The sequence below is a fragment of the Glycine soja genome, chromosome 15 (genome assembly GCF_004193775.1).
Source record: "Glycine soja cultivar W05 chromosome 15, ASM419377v2, whole genome shotgun sequence".
Classification (NCBI taxonomy): domain Eukaryota; kingdom Viridiplantae; phylum Streptophyta; class Magnoliopsida; order Fabales; family Fabaceae; genus Glycine; species Glycine soja.
In genome coordinates, this window is record NC_041016.1 from 11,521,489 (window position 1) to 11,540,244 (window position 18,756).

At 28.0% G+C, this 18,756-nt stretch overlaps 1 protein-coding gene across 3 annotated transcripts; it reads right to left on the minus strand.

Moving 5' to 3' along the window:
• Positions 1-12,116: 12,116 nt before the first annotated feature.
• On the minus strand, positions 12,117-18,522 carry LOC114386875 (ATP-citrate synthase beta chain protein 1-like). Of its 3 annotated transcripts, none has more exons than XM_028346938.1 (18): positions 18,384-18,522; positions 18,240-18,274; positions 18,020-18,138; positions 17,803-17,905; positions 17,529-17,594; positions 16,997-17,120; positions 16,777-16,911; positions 16,166-16,226; positions 16,012-16,088; positions 15,611-15,724; positions 15,379-15,507; positions 15,167-15,299; positions 14,655-14,782; positions 13,880-13,985; positions 13,669-13,745; positions 13,142-13,212; positions 12,732-13,016; positions 12,117-12,445 (listed from the first exon to the last, which is right to left on the minus strand). In XM_028346938.1, the coding sequence occupies exons 3-18, from the start codon at positions 18,117-18,119 to the stop codon at positions 12,370-12,372; spliced, it is 1,785 nt and encodes a 594-aa protein (XP_028202739.1). In that variant the 5' UTR covers positions 18,120-18,138; positions 18,240-18,274; positions 18,384-18,522; the 3' UTR covers positions 12,117-12,369. The 3 variants fall into 3 exon arrangements, with proteins under 3 accessions (XP_028202739.1, XP_028202738.1, XP_028202740.1); XM_028346937.1 differs by having other exon boundaries at positions 18,373-18,522; XM_028346939.1 differs by lacking the exon at positions 18,020-18,138 and having other exon boundaries at positions 18,240-18,519.
• Positions 18,523-18,756: the final 234 nt, after the last annotated feature.

Sequence of the window (18,756 nt, forward strand, 5' to 3'; positions counted from 1 at the left end):
ATCACACATAAAAAACAAAAGAACAAAAGAGTGGCTTGTACAAAAACTCTATTTTCATTGAATAATACATACTTGAATTTTGGCTTCCCACCATTCATCACTAGCTGCAATGGTTTTCTTCTCCTCATCCCAACCAAGACCTATGTCCTTCCCAATAAGCTTAGCCCATAATTGTCATTCCTTTTTCAAAGAATCCCACCTATTTCTGAATTGTTTATATTCATATCTCAAACTTGTTGCCTTATTGAACTTTTCTGCAATATTTGCCCAACCAAGCTTAATGAAGTGGTTGTGAGGTTTATTTTCAGCATTCACCTCTTCTATGCACACTTTCAACATAATCTCAGTATTTTTATCATACCATTATGCTTTCTTTTCACAGGAACTTGATTAAGAGACATTTCATAAGCTTAATGAAACAAACAAAAGCATAACCCTATTCCATAACAATTCAAAATTTAATGAGAAGAAAAAGAAATTAATGAAGACTTGGTTAACCTGTGATGCTAACAAAGGAAGAAGAAGAGATGACGAAGGATGATCGGAAGAGATGACCAAGGATGATCGGAAAGGATGACGAAGGAGATCGGATGCACCAGAGAGAAATTCGCACAACACGTTGTGAGGAACAAGAGAGAGAAAATTTTAGGGTTTAGAAAATGAGGAGGACATGCTTTTTCATTTTGAAATTTTTTGAGGACATAATTGTCCAAGCATTATTTAGGGAACAAATTCCCAAAATTTTTTTTTTGAGAAACTGGAAATCTGAGCTTCAAAACAAGATTTTCTGAGAGCTTTTACTTTTGTAAAAACTAAAAAAAATTAATAATCAAACACTCTTAAAAAATAAAAAAAGATATTTTTCTAGTAAATAAAATAATAAAAGATTTTTTGGGAGACATCCAAAGAGACCCATTGTCGCATTTGTGTTCTTGAGAACCTTCATAAAACCCCAAAATTAAGTCTTTTTCATAGAACCCTCATAAGTATTCCTGAGAAGACCAAAATTGAGTTTAACAGAGGAAGAAGATTTTTTATTTTAGGAAAAAGAGGTGTTTACCACCTCAAGTAACAACCAATAAATACTAAAGAAAGAAAAAAAAATCTTTTTTAATCAAGACAATCAAATTTTTAAATCCTTAAGGAATAAGTCTTCTTTGAGACAAAGAAGAGACTAAAAAGAAAGTTTTGTGCCTCACTTCAATGCCTCAATGAAGTGGCAATAAATGAATTATGAAATGCACTCATAAACAAAAATGAAAGAAAGGGAACTAAAGCAGAGAAAGCGAGAGAGGAGACTGATTAGAAAATAGAAAATTGCAGTTATAATGTGCGATTGTGCTGCACATTCCTGAGAAGAAAATGGGAATGCCACTTCTAAATGGGAATGCAAACTTGGGTCCTGCAACATTAAAAAAGAAAAAGAAAAAAACATTAGATTTTGAAGAAATGCATTTGGTGTAAGATATGCCATGTTGAAGAATAAGCCATATATAATCACAACCATTTTAAAATCTATAAACTAACTCTCCAAAGTAAATGAAACACTAAAGCGTTAATGTTGCCATTTACTCTCCATTGTACTAACCATTTCCACCAATATAAATTGCCACCGTCAGTGGTTGTTGCACTACTAACCAAGTAAAATGACAGAAAGAAATAAGGTTGAATATAAAATGGGAAAGTGGGGTGGGTTAACAACTAAAATGGGTAAAAAAAAATGCAGTTGAAACTTGAAGGAATGTTGCGATTTTATTTTTCAATAGCCTAATAATGAAACAAAATATTGGTTCTGTAGAGAAAGGGAAATTACTTAGTTTTAGAGAGAGCAATGCCTCTTCCCAGTTCAAGTATATATCTGCACATGGAAAAAACAATTAGACTGACAAAACGTGGAACACTACTTGGAAGAGAGTGGGCAGATAAATTTACATCAATTTAATTTTTGTTTTACATTTTTTATTATTTTATCCTTTAGCCGATGAATGTTGCAGTTAAAATTGAAAGAGAATATTTAAAGGCTAAAAGCGTCAGTGTAATTGTGGATAAAAAAAAAATAAGAATGTCTCTTTTATATATGGTTATAGATTAATAACAATTTAAGGTTAATTATGTCATTATCATCCATAATAATATATTTTTGTCAAACTTATAAATTATTTTTAGTATGTTAAAGAAAAGTAATTATCTCACAACTTATAAACTCTCTGATTTGAGTCACAAAGACATTTTACAGGATATATAAAATAAGCCCCAATTTGAATTAAGTAAACACATAATAAAACATGTTAGGACATGTTCGAGTTTTCATTCATTATGTTATGAATATGTTTTTAGACTGATCTAACTAATCAATACTAAAAAAAAAAATACTCTTTTGATCCTTTTGAAAACGTTATTTTGAACTACACAAACAGATATCCAAACATATACTCAATATACTTTGTTGTATAGTCAAGTATTTTTCATAGAGTTTAAGTCTAAGGAATATGTTTAAAAGTAATTAATTAATTATCTAACAATTATCTTGAGTTTTTTTTCCATCTTTGTCTATATATGTTTTTTAATGAAAGATATAATTTTATTTGCTTTCATTTTCTTTGTTTGTATCTTCCTCCCATAATGGGTTGTTTTTTTGTTGGGATTTTTTTTTTAGTTTTGGTGAGTTGGAATTTGTAGTGGCAGGGATTCGATCGTGCAAACATAATTGAGCAGGGTGGTGCACGATGAAGTTTTGCCACATTGGACGACCGTGACGGCTATAGATTAGATTAGAAACTTTAATAATACTTCTTGTAAAACTGCTACTAGTAAAAAAAACAAAACACATTTTAACAATAATCTTGTAATCTTGTAGTAGAATTACTTTTTACTCAACAGAAACGAAAATCGAAAAAAAAGAAGCAAAATGTGTAGTAATATAATTGATGTGATAAAAAATATAAAATGAAAATAATATTATAAATATATGTTATATGATAATATAGCTAAGAAAAATGTTGTAACAGACTTTCCATTATAAAGCCGTCTACAATCAATAATTCAACGGTTGAAATGTTCTCGAGACTCTTATAATCATAGGCGATTCTATTTTGAAAGATGTTCAAATTGTACTACTACCTCGTCTCTTCTTTTTTTTATACGTTGTTTAAGGTTGTTTTATAAAAATTAAGAAATATAATACTTTTGATTATAACAAAATAATTGCGGAGTTTCTTTTTCATTTTTTTTCTTTTTATTTCATAATAAATATATATATATATATATATATATATATATATATATGTGCAAATTAATTAAGAATAAAAAATAAGACTATAATTGATAAATGAATAATTAATATAATCTTAAATTTCACAAACGACAAATAAATAGAAATATTTTTTTTAAAAAAAAGTCTGACAATAAAACGAAACAGAGATTATTATTTTTTATTTTTAAATATTTAAATGATTAACATTTTTTTAAGATTTGAAAAAATAAAAATAATTTTTTTTACCAGAACTTCCAAATTTAATAGCATGAAGTGTCTACAACTTTATTTTTATATATATATATACCACAATTACTTCTTTTTTTTATTGTTAGAATAATTTCATATTAACTGATTGATTACACACTTATTAGTTAAAACTTTACTTTTCAATTCTAAACTAATAAAAAAATATTCAAAAATAAGTGTTCTGGACACTCACTGAAAATCATCAAAAATAAATGAAAACATCTTAAGAAACTTTTTCGTAGTTATTTATCAGAACTGAAAAAAGTATACATATATTTATTTTTGTCAACTATTTTATTTATAGTAATATAAAAACCATCCATCCATTGTCATAGTGACATGTGTCACTCCCACATACTGTCTGGGTCCTTTGTTTATTTTTTCTTTTCTTTATCAATTTACCCTCTCTTTTTTTTCCCTTGCAAGCACGAGCCACTCTTAGTGGCTTATCAATTCCTAGATTTTTTTATTATTTATTTTTCTACTTTATTTCTCACTAACTTACTAGAAATCTAATTTTTTTATTTTCTTCATTTTAAAATATTTTTTATTTTAGTTATCATACTTGAAGAGTATTAAGCAAAATCATCAAATTTTCATAATTTTTGTATAATATAAAATTTAAAAATAATTTTCTTAATTTTTAAGATGATATGTTATTAGAATAAATTTAAATATTGAAAGTGATAAATAAATATATTTTATATAATTATAGTCAAATAATAAATATGTTATTTTATGTAATATAACATTTATCAACTAGTTTAATTGTAGATCTTACTAAACATTTCCAATCAATCAATTAGCTTTTAAGTTTCTAGCTCTTAACTTAACTTATAGCACATAAGTTTTAATTAGCGTATAAACTAGATTTATTTTCAGTATAAAAAAATTAGTTTTATTTGTCAAACACGTGAAAAGTTTAATTTCTATGCATTGTTTGTATAAATTATACTATCAAACTACTAGTTATTGTAATAGATATAATTTTTTAAGTGATTATTATAAAAACCAATTAATTATTATGCATAATAATTTGTTATTAATTAACAATGTAAAATTTTTTGACACAGTCAATTCATAAACTATTTTTCACATATTAAAGTATATTAAATTTCTATCTCCTTAATATAAATTATATAAAAAAACATGATTTTAGTACTTTTGGTATAAAAAAAAAGACAAATGTAATTCAATTAAATTATAATTTCAACGAGAAGTGATTAATCAGTAATCAAAGAAAGGACTTCGGCAAAACGACAGATGAATCTTTTCTTGATCATGATTTTACCAACCATAGTTATTATGTTTATTTATTTACTTATTTATTTTTACGTCGCATTATTAGTGGCACACTGACACTGGCAAAAGCTTCACGTGTTTCATGCTTGGCCCCCGTTTGGTTTATCGCAAATTTGCGGTGAGGAAAATGAATTATTATTTCTTTAGATAATTCATAAAATTAATTTTCATTAATATAATGTTTATAATATATATATATATATATATATATATATATATATATATATATATATATATATATATATATATATTCATCCATTTAAAATTAATTTTATCAAAATCAATTATATAAATTGTAAGACGAGGCTTTATTAGAATCATTGAAAGATATTTTAAGTGATTAAAGACTAATATCTGAATAAGAAGAATTGATTTTAAACTAAGTAAAAAATTTAGATTTTTCATTAATTAGTGAAGTTGATTTTAAGTGTGAAACTTATTAAGTCTTTAAAAAAATTATTCGTACATATTAAAAGTGATACTATTTTAATATTTGAGATAAAATAACTTTTACTTAAACAAATAAAACAGGTTGTGAATAAATGTGTTAGTCAAATGGCAATTCTCATTGTTTATAATTAGATTAGATTAATCTCACTAACACACATAATTTCATATCTGAATATTTATTATAATTTGATTATAGTTACTTCTGTTTGTTTTCCACGTATCTACACTTGATTCTACAACCTACGTAGTTTCACATGTGAGATCGGAGAGATGTGTGAGACATACAATTGGGGTCTACTTGATTGGACTAAATTTTATTTATTTTTTAATCCAATCTAATTAAACTTAATAATTAGATTGAGGTTTATTCATTTTTTAATATAATTCAACTTAACCCAACTTTAATTGAAATGAATTAAGTTAGTCATCAATCAGATTGAGTCATTAAAACATTTTAATTTCTTTTACTCAAACTAAAATTTGTAAGGAATATTTTAAAAAAATAGTTTTACAGGTACTCTTTGAACAGAAAAAAGATAAATCATAAACCATAAACTTGTAATAAGTTTAAGTAACTCATTCATAATAATAAAATATAAATTCATAACCTATTTAACAATTCATAATATTCATAAAATATAACATTATTTTACAACTCAAATATTTAAGTCAACACTAATCACTAATTCTAAAAACATAGAAGTCTAAAACTATATAATAAAGAAAAGATGAACAAAACTAGTATGAGGACTTACTCTGGAGTTTTCTATATTACTACTTACTATTTAGTATAAAATTCTTATTTTGTTATATGTTTATTTATTCTATGTGGGATTGGATTAAGTTTTGATCGGATTTAAAATTTCAAAAACTTTACCAATTTAATTTTAATTGGATTTTTCAAAATAAAATAATTTAATTTAATGACCCAATTCAATTCACAAAAATTTAATTGAATTGTGTTAGATTAAATGGATTCAAGGATTAGATGTGATTCACTTACACCCCTAATAAGAATGGATAATCTTTCATACAATTATTTGAATTTAATTTTGATTTGTTACAATAAAAACTAGGATTTTTTTTTTATGTAATATCATATTCAACCCCAGCTCCCTATGAAATTGTCTTACGACAATTACCATAAGAACCAAGAATGTTGTTGGTAAAAAATTAACATTTTATTGCTTTTGTATTACCATTTTATTAGTCTTGGGGTACAAGATCGATTATATTAACACTAGGTTCTAAATATCCTTAGGGAATTAATTGAACTAAAAAAAAATACAGTGATACCAATTTTATCTTTTACAGTAAGGATTTTTTCAATCAATAGTAAAAAATTAATTCCTTTGAAGCACAAAAAAAGATTAATTTCTTTTTGAATTGTAAAAATCACTAAAATGTGTTTTGAGTGTTTTGTCACTTTCAATAAAATTTTCTTAATTTCCATATAGAAATCGATTCCTTCACAATATACTTAGAACCTAGTTATCTACTAATTAAATATTATGAACCTTGGACCTTTTTGGTTTATAATGGTACCAAAATGCGTGTATGTAAAATGCTTTTCGTTGATTAATGGAGTGATGCTTTTTGTGACATTTGGATCATAGTACGGTAACTCGGTTTAAGCAAGCAGTGGGGGCTAGAGGAGATGAATGAAGGAATTAATACGTAGCAAATAATGCCATGTGAAAAGGTGATTGAGTCAATTTGTTGAAGATAGAAGAGGTGATAAAAAGTAGCAGTGGAGGTAATGGAATAGATATAATTCTAGTACTAGTTAAGATTCTACGAACAAAAACAGTGGTAGAGAAGAGAATAATTTTATCAACAACAACAACAACTATAGAGAGCTACAGTGACGGGCTTGAAAGAAATCACGATAGCTATAGTACCATTATTGTAGTTGCTAAAGATTATTTTATTTACTTTTTCTCTATGTATAGTTTTAATAGCAACAATGCATGATGATGGTTATCAATTTCAATTTTGTTTGTTTTTTTTAAAAAAAAGAAGGTAACGATCATGACACGAGACAAGATAACAGTAAATATTCGCGAGGTTGTCTTAGCAAAGAGATAAGTCTCCAATCCTTTCATAACTTTATTGATGTTGTATTGTACAATGCGCGATAAAACTTCAAAAATTCAAAGCATCTACAATGTCAAAACTCAGAACCAAACCAATAATTTTCACATTTATTTAAGGTTGCCAGAAGCTGGATTTTGATTTATGAAATGTGCTTCTAAAAGTAACCCAGAGGGGCTTTTGTTCTTATTGGAAGAAATATTATATAGTTTGAATCACTAGTGAATGTTGAATGTTGCTAGAGCAGAATTTGTTTCCATTGTCAAGGTTCAGACTGTCAACAAATCTATCATGTGACTGTAACCAAAAGTCTATAATGTGAATGCATTGTTTGAATTTAACTATATATGCTCCTAAAATTAACAGAACATATGCACAAACCTATACTGACAAAAAAAATAAAAAAAATGTGCTGTCACATATCCTCTTGGCCACTCAAAATGGCTTGGATATCTTTTCTCTATCTTCAATGAATTAAGCAATTTATGACTATGGGACGAATAAAACGTCTGTTTCTATAATTAGTATTTTAGTCTATGGAATCTTACATTAGTCTATGGAATTGCAGAATAAAATTTATTTTATGTAACTAAATTTATAATAAAAAAATTAATATATATTTAATATATAAATTATATTATGATTAAAGTATATATTTTTATTGTATAAATTATATTTTAGATCTATAATAAACAATTTATATTTTGATATACAAAATTAATTTTAACTATTGATATTTTATTATAAAAAAATAATGAACTTTAATCTAGAAATAAGTATGAAAATGATATATTAAAAGAAATAGAAAGTTAAGAAAAAATTCTAAAAGCACTCTTGTTTGAACAAAAAAATCATATATGTCAGTGTTAAAGAATAAATCCTAAAAAGCACTCTTATTCAAGATGTGAATTCAAAATTTATAATATAGGAGTAGATTTTAGCAACTATATATGAACACTTTGATTGATAGTAAATAAAGGTATGTAGTTTTGTATATTATTATTTCTTCCGTTTCTTTCTAATTATCGTAATGATATGAAAATTAACAAATATAATTATATTTTTTTAATTTCTTAATCCAGCCTTTTTAATTAGTATACCATTCCCCTTATGTTGTGCTTGTTTTAAGGTATTATATACAAATTATTTCCATAAATGTGAACATGAAAAATATCACATTTTCTTGTTTGTGACAATTTTTAAAAAATATTCTTAAGCATTGTCGAATTCCATGAATATAACATACTCATATTTGTCTCATTTCTTATTCTCATGATGAAGGTGTTAAAGATGAGAGAAAAAACACACACACTTTAAAAAGAAAATGAAAAAAAAAATCTTATTTATCACATAATTACTTGTATTCAATGTGTTACACAAAATTATTTATATAAAAATTACTTATAGCATAATAAAAATCCTTAAGTTAACAACTAACAAAGATGAGTATCTATATTTTCATGAGAATGAAAGTTACTTTCTATAATAACTACACATTCTCATTATCTTTTTTCCCATATTTTCTTTTATTTTTTAATTAAATGATTTTTTGAAATAATCAAATACCAACCAAACATGTTTATGGGAATAATATTCCGAGACATAGTATTTCAATGAATGTAATTTAATATTAAACCTTGAAAGAAACACTCCCTTAACAATTATAGTTTTTTTTCCTTATTATAGGAGGTAAATTATAGTAATTATTAATGTATTGAAATATCCAACTAAGAGGATTTAACTTAAATGATTGAATATGGTGCATGAGTTATTGTAAATCTATTGATATGTCTTCAATTCTTACAAATATTTTTTTTTTATTGAAATATCCAAAAGGTGTGAGATATAAATGTTGAAACTTGGTAAAAGACTTTTTAATGTATATTTTATTATTTGATTTTATGGTAAATATATAAAAATAAGGATATAATTTTAAAAGTTAATTTAACCTTAAATTTTTAAATACTAAATATATAGGTCAAAAAATTCTTATTAAACAAGGATAAAAAAATGAGAGAGCAATTTGTTTTATTTTAGTGATTGGACGGTGGTGGTTGAAGTATTACCACCAAGGAGACAAGAAAAACAAGTTATTTATAAACTAAATCAAACAAGCTGGAATGGACTCAAGGAAGGAAAAACATGGAGTCTGGTCCTCCCTCTTTTTTTAAAAAAATAAAATAAAATAAAATCAATAGTACATTCTTATCTTCCATAAAAAAAATTCTATAATTTTATAATTTGGTAATATAATTATTATTTTTATTTGTGAATGTAATTGTTAATTTATGTTAGTGAAAAGAATTTAAACTAAGAGTCTCTCCTTCCAATCAAATCAACCTTATAACTTCTTTAATAATATAATTATGTACCTTTTTTTATTGATATAATTATGTACGTTAAAATTTGTTTAACTTTAATCTCTCCCTCGAATTAATTTCTAGATTCGTTCCTACAAGCCAATTTGTATGGCTAATTTGAGAAAATTTGAAGCAGTTTTGAAAAGGCACAAAAACAATAGTCCAACTATTCGTAAAGAAATGTTACTCAAGTTTTCTTGGCAGTGAAAATGTTACTAAAGTGAAGACTGAAGAGTGTGTTTTTAATTATTATTTTTTAACTTGTCCTACTATCGTTAATCCATATGTTCAAATAAATAGAAAACAAAAACTTTAAAATAAAAAAACAGAAAATACTGTGTGTAACGTGCCCCCTATAGAGCCCAAACGGGGATGTAGAGCCCGTAATGTCAGTTGCGTTTGGATCAATAAACTTGACTAGATATTGATTAATACGACAAACGTTAAAGTGTACGGTAAAGTTAAATTAAAAATAATAAAATATTTCTAACATAAATATAATGAATCTTTCAAAATAACAATAAAGCTCACAACTATTAATTAAGAAATGACAATTTTTTTGTTCATGTGTCAAAATCAAAGTCGAAATAACAAAATCAACAAAACTTTTATATGGAATATGGATTGTGAGAAAAAAAAATATTAGAAAATGAAAAACGAAAAACATATACAAACAATTTGTTTTTCAGAACATTATTCTTTTGGTGCAGCGGTAAAGTTGTGCCTTGGTGACAATGAGATACGGAATTTTATTCTTTTAACCTTTTCTTCTGAAGGTCAGGTTGGCATTACGGTGAGTCGGTGACAACTGATAAAAGAAATTTCAAGTTTTTAAAATCATTTTATCACTTCTTTATAGCCCATTTCATATGAAACAATAAGTGCTTAGATGTATTTTTATTAAGAGATGTATATCAGAACAAGTTCTTAACAAGCACTCATGAAACAGTAAGTGCTTATACAAGTATTGGTTCACTAAAAATTTGTGAAATCCATATAGATGTATTTTTATGAAATAGTAATAAAATATAAAAATGTGGAGTTATTTATTAGATTTAGACCCATTTAATAAATATTTTAGAGCTACTGGATTTGGGAGGTGATTTACTAAAATTATATTTTAAAAAAAACTGAAATGTAAGCTATGATTATATTCGGTAAAATTAGTTGAAAAATTAGTTAGTAATTAAAAGTTTAAAGTTATAGCTTGAAGCTGAAAAATTAATTTATTAAATTATAAGTATTTGATAAAATTAATTATTGAAGTAACTGAAAAGTATAAAATAACAGAAAAATAATAAAATCATAATTTATTTATAAAGGATAACTAGGAAAGTGGATGAATATATTAAGGATAAAAATGAGAAAATATAAAAAGTTAAAAATTAGAAACTAATATTTTAAAAAATACTACTTTAAGTAGCATTTCAAAAAATGATAGAAACGATTAAAAAAACTTATTTATCAAACAATCAATCAAATTTTTAGCTAGTAAAAGAAAACTAGAAGTTAATTGGGAATGTCTTGCCGAACATAACCTATGTTTGATTCACAAAACTAGCTGGAAGGTAAAAGGTGAAAAGTTAGCGGGTAACGGAAAACTTAACAACTATCTTATTAAATTACAAGTGTTTGGTAAAATTAGTTGTTGAAATAAATGAAAAGTATAAATAACAAAAAAATAATGATAAAATAATAATTTATTTTAAAAAGGTAACTAGAAAATTAAATAAATGTATTAAGAATGAAAATGAAAGAAAATATAAAAAGATAAAAATTAGTGTTTTTAAAAAATATACTTCAATTAATGTTTTAAAAAACATTAGAAGTAATAAGAAATTACTAAAAAAGATTATTTACTCACTAATCAAACAAATTTTTTAATTACAAATAACTGAAATGTATTTCCAAATACAGTACTAATGTACAATGATAAAACTCATTTAATAACTTCAGTGAAAAAAATGAGTTACCAGAATGAAGATAGTTAACAATATTTATTGAATAAAAAAATTAAGGATTAGGAATTGTAATATGACAAACTATAAAAATTTCTGTAAGAAAGAAACAAACTATAAAATTAATTTCAACCCCACTGTTGGGTCAACCCAGTAATTTAGTGAGCATATGCTCTAGAACTTATGGATTTCATTTCAAAGTCAAAAGAGTACAGCGATAACAATATTCATGAAGAGAAATATAATTTTAAAAATACTATAAGGAGGCGTTTATTTCTAAGTTATAAAATTATCCTAAGAATTATATTCTTAGAAATATTGTGCTTAGGAATAGTATTCCCATAAACATGTTTGATATATTGTGATTAGGAATTTTAGGAAAATAAAATAAATTTATTTAATAGAAAATTTTAAAAAAAGTAAAATAAAAAATGTTAAGAAAGAAGTAGAGATAGGTAATTATTGTAGAAAATCTCCCATACAAATCCAATATACTCACCTCTTACAATGAGAATAAGAAATAATAAAAACATGTGTATTTTTATATTATGAAAGTTAATACATGTTATGATTGGAAGACGACTTTTCACCAATGGATCGTACAACACTAGTCTAACAGCTAAAAAATCCCTCCAGCTTATTTCAGATGCATGATTTCCCAATTTGAAGCATGGCAAAGTTCTTATAGTCAGACAAAACTTCCTCACTTTGTGTAGAGAACATCTTCCCATGGGTGACGGTAAAGTGGTTGCTTCAATCGCTTTTGGTCAAAAGTGTGCCTGAAATTTTAAATAATAATGAATGAGTTGAGACCAAGCCAATGAAACCATGCATAATTATTATTATTTTCTTTTGTTTGGAGGTGGATTTAGATTCTGAGTTCAATTGATTCACAAAAGACATGCAATATTGTGCACATCTAGTAGCAGTGTCTATGAGGACCACCCATGAGGCCATGACCCAAGTGAAAGTGGGAACCATTTGGACCATAAGAGAATTGTGGATAAAAATGCCACAAAGGTCCAAAACGTGATGTTCGCAAGAAATATGTAAAAAAAACCTCACCCAATCAGACCAATGCAGCGTGCCAGCACAAAGAAGCCATTCAGATAGCCAATCTCCACAATTTCATCAATCTCTTGTTTGCTGAACAGTCCACTGCCAACAAAAAGATCCAAGAAAAGAGATGCAATTGCACCATCCACGTTTAGAATTAAATTATTTGCCTTTGAGAGGGTGTAGTCTTCAACTTGAATAGCATATTCCATGTACTTCACGCAAGGGAAATGTGTGCGTGCAAACTTTTGTAGTAGCTCTACTCTCTTATCTTTGTTGTCCTTATTCTTTACCCTTTTTCACAAAGCAAAACCAAGCCTCAGATATTTTAATTTTTATAACACTACAGCTAGAGCTAGAGCAAGGGAAATAGTAGAATGCTTTATTGCTTAATTAAATGAACAGAAGGAATACGTTACCTGTGTCCTATTCCTGGCACACGAATTCCCTTCTTTTTCATACCTTCAACAAACTCATAAGGCGTAAGCCCCTGTGACATAACACAGTAAATAGTACACCTACATATGTTAGAAGCTTCATGAGTTATTGGTTCTTGAGATTAATTTTTAGTGACTTGAAATCCCTAAAAAAATGACAATTTATGATGATTTTAAAAATCTTTGAGATTCAATTAATTAGAAAAATTACATAATGAAGGACTAGATTTTTTTTAAAAAAAATTGTTTGAAAATTCTCAAATTGTTAGTCTTTCTTTTTTGTTAACATTTTATTGATATAGAATATCTATCAATTTTGTCTGTGACAAATTTCTGTTTGATAATTTGATTGATCACTTTTGATAGGATTATCTTCTCCTTGTCTAGTAACCAGTAATTTAACCTTTTAAATATTTTTTTAACCTATTGGGATTTCACTCAATCTCTCCCCAACGTTTGTTTTAATTCTAGTTCCAACCAGCTTCACAGGAAAAGTACAAATCATATACCCTGTCATGAGCATCCTTGAAGTAGCGAGCAGCATCATCAATGGCACCCCCAAATCGAGGACCAATTGTAAGCATACCTGTTTCAGAAGCTCATTATTCATTACTAACTGTTTTATGGCATTATTATTATTAGCATACAAAGTTTTGGTCACCTTATCACATTCATACTATGCCTACATCAATAATTGACAGATTAAAGGCTTGTATTTACCTGATACAATACTGGAAATTAGGTCCTTCCCGGCCCTTGCTGTCACGATAGCATTGTGAGCACCTGAGGCACAAGGACCATGGTCGGCACATAGCATGATGCACATCTAAGCAATGTAATGCATCAGAAAGATAGAATGTGGAAGATGATGTCAATAGTTTGCTATAAAAAAAATTGTTTAATAACTCATTTAATCTTTATACCTGCATAATCTTTACATTTTAATCCCTACATTTAAAAGCTATTGGTTTTAGTTTCTATGTATAATACACCTTTTAATATTTTTTAGTTCCTATAATTTTGGACGGCAAGGATTAAAACAAGTTAAAGTGTATAAGTAGAAACTAAAACAAAGTAATGTTTAAGTGTATAGTTAAAACATAAAGATTATTATATGATAAGGATTAAATGAGTAGAAGAGGGATTAATTTATACCAAAAGTATTTTTTTTGAATTATTTCTTATTTTTTTAATTCATTTTTTTTGAAATTTAAAGAATTTTATGGATAAGATTAGTGACTTTTATAACTATTAGATTTTAAAAAAATAAAATAAAATAAATGATAAGAATAGAGAGTAAAAAGAGTTACTCTTGATATAAGTTGATTCATGAGTAATTAAAATGAAAAAAATGTAAAAGGAAAATTGACAGCATAAAAGAAGTTTGACTATAGAGTGTTGAAGTAGAACATTTTCACATACTCAAAGGCAAACACACTGAAAGGAAAGGAGGAAAATATTTTATGAAAGCTCTGTGTACTATTGAATAACCTACCTCAATAAATTGAGTACAGTAATGGGGAAGGCTGCGTTTAAACCATAAAAGAGAGACCACACCACCAACACCATAACCTTCTTCAATAATGGAAGACATGGATACACCAGCATAGCATTGCTCCTCACCTTCAGCAAAATATTGGAAGACAACCTTAGTTTAACAATCAAATTTGAGTGTCTAATCCAGAAAATGAAATGCAGAACCCATATCGGTGTGTATTGAGTTGGTAAAATTGATTTTGGTTAAAATTGACTCTGAAGTGATGTGTGACTTATGTTTAGATATTTTTATTAGAAAAACAAGTTAGTAGTAAAACTGGACATAAATTTTTTATCCAACACAAATTTTTTAAAGTTATTTCAACTCAAGAATCCTAAAAATTAATTTCTCAATGTGGAATCAAAATGAGAAAATTTACCTAAACGTACATTAACGTTAACTGGTATTTCAATATGATTCTGGATAATCCAATATTAAACCAATCATACACTCATTAGATTTCAACAAACCTCTCTCATCAGAAATGGTGGAAATAATATGAGTTGGAGCACGGACTTTTCCACTCTTGATTGCAGAGTTAAGGTCCTCGGGGATTGGTGGAGGAGTGGTTTCCTTGACTGGTGTGATATTCCCTTCTTCAACCTAACAAAGATAAGCTAACTATGAATTAAAGAGACTTCTTCTAAAGATAAGGAAAATTTCAATATGCATGCATACTAACCAACTTGTCAAATGCTTCCTTAATTGCAGCTTCAAAAGTTTCATATGATGTGGGAACAACAGCTCCAGCGTCCCTTAGTGCCTGATTCTTTGCTTGAGCAGACTCCAACTGACTGCCACTTTTAGCTCCCTAATTTATATAAAAGAGCCAATAATGGACATAAGAATGCTGTTCTTCTAAGATGAAGGCTTTAATTGAGAACTTTGTTGAAGTTAAAGGAGCTGAGATATACTTCATGATCAACCCAGGCCACAACCGGTTTTGATACTTTTCCTTGTTTTAGGGCGTCCACTAAGGAATACTCATCACGCCCACCAAGTTCTCCAAGTACTACCATCATTTTAATCTGAGGTTTAACTTAAATCCAAACTAGTCAATAACAAAATACTGATGAGGGATGCTAGCGATGATTGATTGAAATTTATTGAAAATAATCAATTTTGGTGTGTCACACCTCTCATTCAATGAGAATGTTAAAAATTGGTGATTTCTAATAAAATTCAATCAATCATAAAGAGGGTGTTAAAAAGAGTGTTAGAGAGAGTGTCACTAACAATTTTTTAAATACTGATATGCTGTTGTATATTGGATGCATATGTTAGGTAGCTCCACAAGAAGAAAGCAAAAATATACCTGTGGTATGTTGTTAAACCGTAAAACATGGTCAGAAAGTGTGGAGCCTGGGAAAGCATCTCCTCCAATGTCAATGCCTACAGTGAAACAAGATATAACTCAATACTAGTCTTACAAAAACAAAGAAAAGAAGATAAAATCAGCATATAAATACCTTCATAAATCCCATCAGTTACGCGGGCGATAGTGTTATATAATTCATTGGACATCCCCCCCTGTAATAATTCAAAAATTTGTCTTCTCTCAGAATCATCTATTCATACATTATATCATCATCATGCCATAAAAATAAAGCTCAAATTCTAAATTTCTATAAAAGCAATTTCACTGATCATGTGATACTAGCTAAGAAGCAATTGCCATTATTTAGAAATAGATAGAGAAGGGGGAGGGGAACAGTGATTATTAATGTTCAGTAACCTTATCATGCAAGCAAACTACCAATTTATGCTGTGTTAATGTTTCTATTGAGCCGTGCCCTTCTCTAGTTATATTTGATACATCAGTGTTCCATCATAAATATTATCATCTCACCATCTACTCTGAAGCTACTAGGAAGATTGAGTTCAATCTTCACAAAAATATATTAAGACAATGTCTTTGGTTTTTTCAGAAAGGAGAAACAAAATTGCAATTAGCCATTCAGTCTGTGAAGCAGGCAAGGATTCTCAAAAGCTTTTAGAGTGGTAGGTACTAGAAGAAAAGATGTATCCTCAATGTGAAAAAGATGGCATGAACATAAGCAGAAAGTGAATAACTACATACAGATTTAGATACAAATCCAACAGATCCTGGCCTATAGAGCTTGCAGTGAATTATATTGTCAATTGTTCCAGCTGTGTCGCCAATTTTAAAAGCACCTGCTTGAATGCCTCCATCAGTGGCTGGACCAATAACAACCTAACAAATCAAGAGCACTAAAATAAGTTTTTCTCCATGTTATTATATAACTATTAAGCCAATTAATATCTATTTCATCTCCCACCTTATTGTTTGCCCGGGCATACGCAACCAATTGCTTAGTGTCTGACTCAGGTACTCCTTCAGCAATAATAGCAACAACTCTGATCGTTGGCTGCTTCAAGGCAGCCATGGATGCTGCTGCAGCGCTGCATGTAGATCAATTTGTACATTTTAAAATCATAAGGATTTAGGTGGGGAAAGAAGGAAAGGGAAAAAAATAGGGACTGAATAATTGAAATTGACATTGATTTTTTTTTATTCGTGGGAATCAAAGACAATGTCATGAAATTTACAATAATTCAGACACCTTTGCTCAATCAGCTAAGCAGCTAGACCCCCTTGACAAATTAACATTGATTTGATGTGACATGATACGATAAAAATGAAATTGAAGAATAAATACTAAAATTATAAACTATATATATATATATAAAAATAAATACTAGACTCATAATAATCCTAACTAAATAAGGAAATAACTCATGAAATATGTAGTCACTCCTAAAACATCATATAAGATACTTTAAAATATTTTATGATGCAAAATTGCTCACCTTCTAAATGAAGCAAAGTTGATGAAGACATCAGCAGTAGGATGTGCAGCACAAGCTGCTTCAATGCTGCAAAAAATAAGACAACATTGAGACAAATCACCCCACAGAAAAACTAGAATGTCATGCACTGAAGTTGGTTACTTTGTATTCAATTGGCATGCTGAAGAAGTTAAAATAAAGAAAAATCTCCCCTTGGCTACAACTACAACCAACCAAATCATAAATTCAAGCAAAAAAAGGAAATCGAGTATAGTAATGAATGAGCAGCACATACGTAGCATGAACTGGGATGGCAATTTCCTCCTGACCAAAAAAAAGTTTTTGAAATCCCTCAGAACCAGGGCTAATTATTCCAGAAACTGATGGTGTTTCCCTGCCTAAGAACACAAAATTGGAGCTTCCATTAGTATTAAGAACAAATATTAATGTCAAATGTATCATTTTCTGCAATCCGCCTAGAAGAAAATCAAGATGATAGAGCCTATACAAACCACAAAGGAAGTCAAAATCAAGCATCCTCTGGATGTAAAGTTGCTTGTAGTTGTAAAATAAAGATTGTGTAGTACGGGAGAATAGTTGTCCAGTGGCCATGACAAAGAAAAAGATAGATCTGATGACAAATAATTAAGTGCATTACACTCTACATTGCAGAATATTTGAGACATTAATTACCATACAAAAAGATTATTATGCATGTTAAAGTGCGTTCACCTTTAATATCCCTCAAATATTTTCAAGATCCGTTCCTACAAACAAGTGGAATATTACCAGTGACGCTTGGATGAATTTGTATGAAGAGTTTGAAAATGTAATGGAAAAGCAAACAAAAAAAGCCCAGCTATACTTGTGAAGTACCAAAGTGAAGACTGAAGAGTATGTTCTGAATTTGTGGTAATATGATTCGTTAGTTCACACGGTTAAATAATAATAGAGAGCCGTAATGCTACGTGACCCCTATTATTCTTTTTTGGTGAACCTTTTGATTGCATTGGATAAAAAAGAAAACGCTTCCTCCCACTCAAAATATACGTGTAGCGTCCACCCAAAGTATGTGGTTAACGAATATAAATATGATTAATTCTGTCTCACAAATGATTAAATATGGCTCGGAGATGAATTTTTCTTTATAGCACTCTTCATGTGAAATCAAATTAGTTATAAAACATGTATTTTTCTCACTAGGTGTAATCTATTCGCATATGAGGTATTCATGAATAATTTTTCTTAC